Here is an 8,879-nt window from a genome sequence, read left to right on the forward strand (position 1 = left end):
CATAAAAAATGGCTATTTCTCAGACCTGGAAGACAGAATGTGGGATAGGCAGGTGGGGCAAGAAGAAGGTAAGGAACTCATCCACCAAGAGTTCCTCCTTAATAAATACCAGGATGAGGGAGGGGGCAGGGGGCTGGGAGGGAAGGAATGGAAGTTTGAATTTTCATTTAATAAAGTCAATTGAAAATGAAAGTGCACCCCCCCCAAAAAATCATTTAGCAAGAGCAGTGTCATTCATGAGAACATAAAAACAGCCCTGCTCTAGAGCTGCTGTAAAACGTGCTGCACAGCCTCAAATCCCAAAGGAAAAGCAACCCTTCCCACCCACCCCTAACAGCTTCTTCCTGCACATGCCCCCACCCTTCCCCTTAAAATAGGCTAGAAGCAAACCCCCATGCACCCTGCCCCAGCACCAGAGAGGTGGTCCCTTCCTCTAGAAGAGTTCAAGTGGTCCTGGCTTGTTTCCCAGGGTCTTTTGTCTCTGAGTGGGGTGGAATGCCTAGCTAAAGGCAGACCCCCACCTGACCTCTCTCTGCGCCTAGCACCAGTAGCTGGGGAAGCCACGCCCCTGCTCAGGTGTGATCCCAACTCATCTGCTTCAGGTCTTTAGTCCTCTTGCATCAGGGACCATTTGGCTTCCTTGAGAAAGGGAAGGAGGAAAGAAAGCTAGTCTATCCTTCCTAACTCCCTAGGGCCCTGAGCAAATGCGAACTGTAAGGAATGAACCCACTCACTGGACTACACATCCACTGTGATCTGGAGAAGAAACGTGGAGCACTGAGGAGATGAGAGACAAAGAGAAGATTTTACCTTGACACAATGGGCTGGACAAGGAGAGGAAGCAGACCCCCTGGGAGGAGGGCAGCCTGAGCATGCAAAACCCCAGGGGCCTGTGGTAGGAGACTGGGGCCAGAGACAGTTGCCAGGGTGGGCGGGCTAGCCCTTCCCCCGACGTCTTAGAAATAAGGCCCTGGTATGCAGAATCACGACACAATAGCAAACAAGAGGTATCTTCTTCTGTTGGGGCAGCATTAGATGAGGTAAGTGACTGTTTACCTACCTTGCCTTGTCACCTGTTCTCCAGAATCCCCCCAATAGTGTTCCCAGGTTCATCCCACTGTCCCCTCCTCCCACCGGAGGACACAGGACACCTGCTTGGGTTGCACTTGAGGAGGGAGTGGATGAGAATAGGAAGCTGATGGACAGGAACAGTCCCATCTCTCAGCTTCCTTCCAAAGCCATGGACAGGCTTGGCAGAGGGGAGTCGCTTAGGATTCCTGACAGTGTATGGGACATGAGGCCTTGGAACTGGAGCCTTGGACAGACGAAAGGAAAGAGGGAAACAGGGTCGTGAGCCTTAGGCTCTACCTTGAGGACCAGGAGGAGGCTGCCACTGCAGCAGAAGGGGTGAAATGTCCCCAGCTTCACTCTCCAGCCCCCTGCCCTCACAGAAGTGCTGGGCTGACTTGCCGCTCCTGAACTCCATGTTCCACCCCAAATAAGAATGGAGGCTGGGCGTGGGCAGACCTGCGCATGCCCCACAGCCAGCTGTCCTACCAGGAAGAACAGGATGAGTCTCCCTGCTTCTCCCACAGGGAGCTGACAAAGGGCAGAAGAAACTAGTGCCCACCCTGCAAATCCCAGCTCCCAGCCCAGCCCCACCAAGGTGGTGACAGCACCAGACTTCCCCCCTCCACCCTGCTCAACCCTGAGTCCCCCAAGAAGTTATAAAAATGTAGAAAAGGCAAAGAGAAAAGTGTAAACAGCTCCAGAGAATTAGGGATGGGGGGGCCCAACCTCATGCTCCCCCTCTGGTGGGGACACAGCATCCTGTGTCAACATAGCTGAGAACTTGTCCCCACACCCACCCACCCCCCTAGGGGGCCAGGCCTGGGCTCCTGGAGCAAGGGAGGGAAGGAGGTGGGAAGGAGGGCAGCGCTGGGCTGCCAGCCCTGCTGGGTCTCTTCCCAGATCCTTGGGATCCTCCTTGCAGCCATGGGATATTCAAGATCCCAGAACAAGTGGCCATGTTTGTTTCTCGATCTCCTCAATGGCCTTGTTGTCTCTGGGCAGGCCTTCAGACAAAGAATCATGCTTGTGGCCCTTGTAAGTCACAGCTAATGCCAAGATAACTTCCTCCCTGGCTCCTGCTAGCAGAAGCCAAATCACCCGCAGAGTGCAGGCTTTCCACTGTGGATGCAGCCCTGCCCGTCAAGCCACTTCCGAGCGCTTGCCAAACCGTGTTCCACAGCCCCCGAGGTCTGCTTCTCACAGTGGGAATGAGCTGGGGCCATGGCCAGAGAAAACAGAGTCGAAAAAGCAAGAGTGAAATGGAGAAAGGAGGCATTCAGACAGCACAGCCAAGGCTCCTGAAAGACGAAATCAGGGGATGAAGAACTGAGATCCAGTCTCCAGCACAGCCGTGCCTGGACACAGACCCAGGAGTCCACAGCCACCACTTCTCCCACTCGCCAGGGGTGCAGCCATCTCCTCGCGGGGGGGTCTCGGCTCCTAGACCCATGGTTTCTGCGTGTAAGCCTAGATCAACCCCCCTGCGGGTTCCTCCACTTTCTGGGCTGAAAGCTCTAGGTATCCCGTTGTCTTCTGCCCCGGGGTTCAGCCCTGCTGCTGGGGCAAGGGAGGGTGTAGGTTGCAGCCATGCCCCTCAGGAGGGAGTAGGGTACAAAGAAGCTAGTTGTTGGCCTCCCCCTCCTCCTCATCAAATGACTGCACACCCGAGGAGGTGACGTCAGACACCTTCCGGCTAAGAGCAGTGGACATTTCAGGGTCTTCTCGCGGAGAAAGAGATTCCAGGTCCCGACATCCTGCATCCTCTTCCTCCTCAGTGGCCAGAGGCCTCTTCTCCTCCTCCACAGGGCCCCCTCTGGCCAGGTCCACCCCACCCAGCCCTGGGGCCCAGTCAGTGTCCCCCACCAGCAAAGGCGGAGGCTCCTGAGCAGAGTATCCTGATGCAGGCTGGGAAGGCCCCATGTCATGCAGGCTGGGCTGTGAGTCATCAAATGCAGGGCCAAGATAGGATCCTGTGGCTGGAGAGGCAATGAGGGACTGGTCGCTGGCTTCCCAGGCATCTGAGGACCCCAGACAGTACATGCCCTGGGATACGTAGGAGTGAGGCCAGCCATCCATGGGGGCTTGAGCCAGGGCATCTGTGAAGAGAATGAGGAAGGTAGGAGGGAGTCATAAGCTATCACGGTACCCAGAGCCCATAGAATGGAGGCCAAGACACAGGGAGAACATTGGGAAGCTGAGAAAAACAGTCCTAAAAGACAGAGAGGAGTAGCAGTCGCCCACATAGTTAGGAAGCCTCAGGCCCCAAGGGTTGAAGTGTGGAGCCATCTCTCACCCTGACTCTCCATCAGCTCCTGATAGTTGTCGCTGTAGTTGCAGCCTAGTGGCTCCTGGGTGGAGTTGACACTCAGATCCTCACCATCCATAGAAGACCAGGCCATGAGCGTGGCCTCAGAAATAGCAAACTGCTCCATGACACCTAAGAGAAGAAATGCAGTCACCACAAGATTCCTCCAAGGGGTATGGAAACACACTAGTGCAAGACTGTTCAATAGAAATAGAATGCATGCCACTTAGATCATTGTAAACTTCCTAGTAGCCAGACTTCAGAAGATTTAGAGGGCTGGGTACAGAGGCTCATGCCTCTAATCCTAGACATTGGGAAGGTAATAGTTTGAAAAAAAAGAAATATATAAGACCCTTTTTAACAAATAAACTGCATATGGTGGTTCAAGTCTGTAATCGCAGGCAAAAGTAGTAAGACCCCTCCACTCTCCCCACCCTTGCCAGGTATTGGAGGTTCATGCCTATAATCTTAGCTACTCAGGAGATGGAGATCTAAGGATCAGGGTTTGAAGTTCTGAAAATATTATATCCAATTATCCACCAAAAAGCTGGAAGTGGAGCTGTGGCTCAAGGGTAGAGTGCTAGCTTTCAGTGAAAAATGATCAGGGACAGAACCCATGCCCTGATTTTAAGCCCCAGTACCAGTCAAAACAAAACAAAAAAATGTGAGATGCTCCCATCGAAATAATAACTTGAAGCAAAAGGACTGGAAATTTGGCTTAAGAGGCAGAGTAGTTGCTTATAAAGTACAATGGGGAGTTCAAACTCCCGTAATGCCAAAAGAATAAATAAATGAATAAATAATAAAGTACAATTAATTTTTTTAAATGGATCATAGCTATTTACCTCAGTATACATAAAAGATTATCATGTCAACATATAACCACTACATTTGAAATCAGGCAAGTATTCAACACAGCCCATCTCTCTGGGAGGAGGCTCAAATTCTCAATGGCCACAGGGGACCAGGGTTACTGGACAGCCTAGCTTTTGTTTATGGTTGAGACAAGGCAAAACCATGGGGCACTTTCCAGAAGGTCAGACTGGATTCCTAGAGGAAAGAGTTGGGAAACTTCTGTGAGGTATCCTAAGGAACTGAAGTCAGAGACTTCTAGACGTTTGGAGGCTTTTTAGGAATTGAGCCTACTACTGGAGGAGAGCAGAGGAATCCGTATGTAGATCCACAGAAGGATCCTTAAGAGATTCCTAGATTTATAGAGATCAAATCAAAAGCTCCAGGGATAGAAAGCAAAAAGGGATAAGTTGAAGCTGAAGTTGCTATTGGTCTTGCTACTCCTCATGTGCCTGCTGCCCTGCTGCCATTTCCTCCACTACCCAAACCAGACTTACCCTCCCTGCCAGGCCTACCTGTCCCTCTTCCTAGCTATCTTACTGAGATCTGCTGCCAGCATTCAGCCTCCCTTATTGGTACTCCACAGGCCTGCCATCGAACCTAGAGTTCAACCTCTTCTGTAGCACACCATCTCCACGTTCCCTTGATCTCCAGTGGTTGACACAGCAATGAAACCAGTGAGCGAATTCACGGCAGCAGGTGCCAAGGGGCAAGGCTAGAGGAAACCCCACTGTCTTTCTTTCACTTCTAGAAACATCTAGAAACATGGGTAGAAGCAGAGCCTTTTAAAGCCATGCCTTCTATGCTCCTAGGACAGGCCCACACAGTAGCCAAGAAAAGCATCTGGAATTGGTAGCCTTGAAAAAAATAAGCCCTATTATTTAATTTTCTGAAGTGGTGATTGCATCTCACAGAATGAACAAGTGAAAATGCTTGAAAATGAGGGTTCTTAGGCTATGCAAGCCTCTGTGTGAAGGTGGAGAAGGCCAGTCCTTCCACAAGGGAGCCCACTGAAGGGCCAGTGTCTGACCACCCTCAAAATGAATCTCTTCAGGACTTGGGCACAAGTACCTGCTAGGAAACGTGCCTCCTTCTCGCCGTCGCTGAGATCGGAGTAGGCGTCCGTATCCCTGCGCACGGCCTCGTGGCTGTGCTGTGGCTGAATCGCTGGGGCCTTCCCCCAGCCCTGCCACTCAATCATGTGGGCCACTCGGCCCTGTCCCATGGCTGTGGGCTTTGTCACGTGGTCCTTCATACTCCTCGAGATCCCTAAGGGGCCAGACACACCCACAGCCTCCAGATTAACACTCAGTACCCATAACAGATCCCACCCCATCCTCCCCCTCCCAGCTCCCCTTGGAGCTCCCTCCCATTGAGGGGGAGACAGCCTCCACAGAAGGAGCAGATAAGCCTGGGCTGTGGAGCCTGAGGAGCCATGAGACTAAAACCAGAAGCCTGTTGGTAGTTCCCATCTGGATGCAGCTCACCTGAGAACGAGGACTTGGCCAGGGCTCCAATGCCATAGGCATTAGAGTTCCTCTTAAGCTTGGGAAGAATGGAAGTGGTGTCCTCCATGGACAGCTAGGGAGAGAGGCAGTGGAGTAAGAAGATCTGGGGTGCCTTATAGATGGCAAAGAATTCATAGCTTCCGGGAAGAAGAACACAAACCAGGGCAGGTGCAAAGAAAAACCACAATACCAACATCCTAAGTAGGTATCTGTTCCACCTGCCCTGGAGGCTAGGCAGAGCACAGTGCCTGCTGCTGACAGGCAATGCTGGGTGGCATAGCGTCCCGGGGAGAGGGAGGAAGAGGAATGGATCAGGAGGGCCGAGTCAGCACTTACATTGATGCCGTCCCAGGAGAAATCTGTCCTCGTTTGCTGTAAGAGAGAAAAAAGGGAATGGTATCCCAGAGTCCTCCAGAAGAACCTCAACCCCACCTTCCTCAGAGGGGACCGCCAGAAGTGTGCCAGGCGACGCAGGCTTTCCTGAGAACCTCCGTGTGCACCGTGGGGTGTGGATTTCCAGGAAAAGCCAGGAGGAACGTTATATAAAAGGATCCGTCTGAAGGAGTGTTTGGAAAGGTGCCGTGGAAGGTAAGGAAGATCAGGCAGCTAGAGCCTTCGAAGTTTTTTGTTCCTGGTGGTTCCTGGGTCTCAGATGCGCTTTGGCAAAGGGTAGGGGGAGCTGAGCAGAGAGCCTCACCTCGGTAGAAGGCCGGTGGAGGCTGCTCCCATGCAGAGAGCTGGTGCTGTCCATGTTGATCTGATCCACATCCTTTAGGCCTTTCCAGTCCACTGCAATCACCTCGTTCCCTGAAGTAGACACAAGATTCCTTGCTGCTTCTCATCCCCCTGGGTCTTCCCTATAGGATGTTGAAGCCAGCCACACTCCGTACCTTCCTTCTCTCGGCTGCCACATTCCTCTGATTACCCATTTCCTACAATATTACTACTGTCTCCAAATTCTGGGTGAGGAAAATTAATCATGCTGAGCCAAAACATTGGGTCTTAGCTTAACTGAGAATAACACGTGCACCTCCGAAGTATTTCCTGGCCTGGCCTTCCATTTTGTTGCTCGTTATCTTGGGTAGGAGAGGTGGGCAGGCAGAGGTTGGGTCCCGAAAAATCTTTTCTGGTTTCTTTATGGGTCTGGGCTTTTTGCCAATATCAGTTCTACAAACAAGACTTCTCTGTGCCCAGGCTTCATCTTGTTTGGGAGGGGTGAACGCCTTGCCAAGACCTTGGTGGTGATAGAGTCAGGAGGGAGGGGACAAGGAGTTGAGTCTGCTCCCATGAAACAGTGAGAGCAGAGGAAAGGGTCAGATGGAGACACTGAACCCAACTTAAATGAAAGATGGGGGAATGGAGAGAGAGAAAGGAAACCAGAGGACTTGGCAAAGGAAGAGTTACAAGAACAGGACTTTAAACATAGAAAGAGAAGACAGAAGACAATGAGAAGAATAAAAAGGACTGACCAAGAGCTGGGCACCGGTGGTTCACGCGTGTAACCCTAGCTACCAAGATGGCTGAGATGTGAGGATCTCGGTTCAAAGCCAGCTGGAGCAGGAAAGTCTGTGAGACTCTTATATCCAATGAACCACTAGAAAACCAGAAGTGGTGCTGTGGCTCAAGTGGTAGACCGCTTGCCTTGAGTTGAAGAGCCCAGGAACAGTGCCCAAGCTCAAAGTTCAAGTCCCACCACCGACAAAAAAGTGGGGGGGGGGAACTACCAGAAAAGCAAGAGGTCAGGAGAGAGACTCCCTGCCTGAACATGGGGTGCTTGCTACTCACAGAAATCTGGAGAAGAACTTCTTGGGTAGATACAGAATTCACAGATCAAATGACTATGTCCTTTGCCCTTACAGACTCTCACCACACCTGAAGCTTTGTGATGCTAAGTTTGGGGTTACAGGTTCTCCTTGGAAGGGGTGCACTACATGGGGTGCCAGGGCAGGAAAGACAATCCAATCTGGAACAACATAGCAGGTGCAAAAGGAAGGAGGGGGTGGTAGTTCATGGCACGTAGGGTTAGGACCATCAGAGGTGATCCACTCTCATTTAGAGCCCTAAGACATGCATAGACGGACGGGCCAAGGGCCTGAGGCTCGGGCAGGAGGTAAGGACCTCATTAGGACAGCAGAAATCGGGCACGCAGGGAACCATCTCTGAGAAGAGGAGAGGAGAGGGGAGGTGGCCCTCGAGGAAGACAAGAGCTGAGTCAGAGCCCTGGGGGGCAGAGAGGGGGAGGAAAAGAGAAGGGGGGCGGAGAAGGAAGGGGAGGGGTCTCCATGGAAATACGCGGAGACTCAGAAATTAGGCTTCCTGAGGGTGAGTTTGTTTGCAATAATAACACGAATTATTCTCTCAGCCTGAGGTCACCAGGGCGTGTAGGAGGGAGAAAGGGAGAGTTCAGGAGGGAAAATGGGGGGGGGGGTTCATCTAAGCCGAAAGTGTAGCGGGTGCGTAGGGTGGGGGAGCAGGGGGCGGCGAGGCCGCGGCCACCGGGAGCTGGCGGCTGAGAAACCTCAGCGCCCGGCTCGGCGGAGGTAAATACAGAGCCGGCCCCGCCCCGCCCGCCTCCCGGGCAGGTGCGGGCGGACTCGGGGTTCCCAGGCGACGCCCCACCCTTCAGCCAAGCCAGACTCCAGACCCCAGCCCGCGTTCTGACCCCGCTCCCCCGGCCTCTCCCCACCCCCCAGGAGTGCACGGTCCCCCAGCTGCGGGGTCCGTCTCCCCGCGGCCCCGGGCGCAACCCGCCCCCGCCCCGGAGGGAACGTGCACGTGAACAAAGCCGCTCGGGGGAGGCGCGACCGGCACGGAAAGGCCACGGGAGGGGGAGAGGGGGGCGAAGCACCCAGGCCAGGGGGGGCGGGAGGTGGAGGGGGCGCAATGGGGCGAGGGGGTCTCAGAAGAGGGGCGCTCCAGAAACAGGGGCGGGGAGGGGGAAAGGAAGCGCAGGGCACCGCGGAGCACAGGCGGCGGCCTGGAGGCAGAGGGTGGGGAGGGTCGGGAGTAGGGCGGGCGGGCGGCCGGGGATCGGAGGGGGGCGGCTGGGCCGATGGTTGGCGAGGAGAGGGGCCGAGCCTGTGGGCGAGCGGTGGGGAGAAGGGAAGGACCGGGAGATGGGGAGCGGGGAAAATCGGAGGGAT

The 8,879-nt window shown here is 53.8% G+C and overlaps 1 protein-coding gene across 2 annotated transcripts; it reads right to left on the bottom strand.

Annotated features, from left to right (window-relative positions):
- Window positions 1-2,593: 2,593 nt before the first annotated feature.
- On the bottom strand, window positions 2,594-8,540 carry Fam131b (family with sequence similarity 131, member B). Of its 2 annotated transcripts, XM_013021662.1 has the most exons (7): window positions 8,512-8,540; window positions 6,434-6,543; window positions 6,073-6,108; window positions 5,716-5,809; window positions 5,300-5,497; window positions 3,365-3,508; window positions 2,594-3,167 (listed from the first exon to the last, which is right to left on the bottom strand). In XM_013021662.1, exons 2-7 carry the CDS (start codon window positions 6,485-6,487, stop codon window positions 2,692-2,694), a joined length of 1,002 nt encoding a protein of 333 aa, XP_012877116.1. In that variant the 5' UTR covers window positions 6,488-6,543; window positions 8,512-8,540; the 3' UTR covers window positions 2,594-2,691. The 2 variants fall into 2 exon arrangements, with proteins under 2 accessions (XP_012877116.1, XP_012877117.1); XM_013021663.1 differs by lacking the exons at window positions 6,073-6,108; window positions 8,512-8,540 and having other exon boundaries at window positions 2,692-3,167; window positions 6,434-6,487.
- Between the last annotated feature and the right edge of the window lie 339 nt (window positions 8,541-8,879).

The sequence above is a fragment of the Dipodomys ordii genome, unplaced genomic scaffold (assembly GCF_000151885.1).
Source record: "Dipodomys ordii isolate 6190 unplaced genomic scaffold, Dord_2.0 Scaffold56, whole genome shotgun sequence".
NCBI classification, from domain to species: domain Eukaryota; kingdom Metazoa; phylum Chordata; class Mammalia; order Rodentia; family Heteromyidae; genus Dipodomys; species Dipodomys ordii.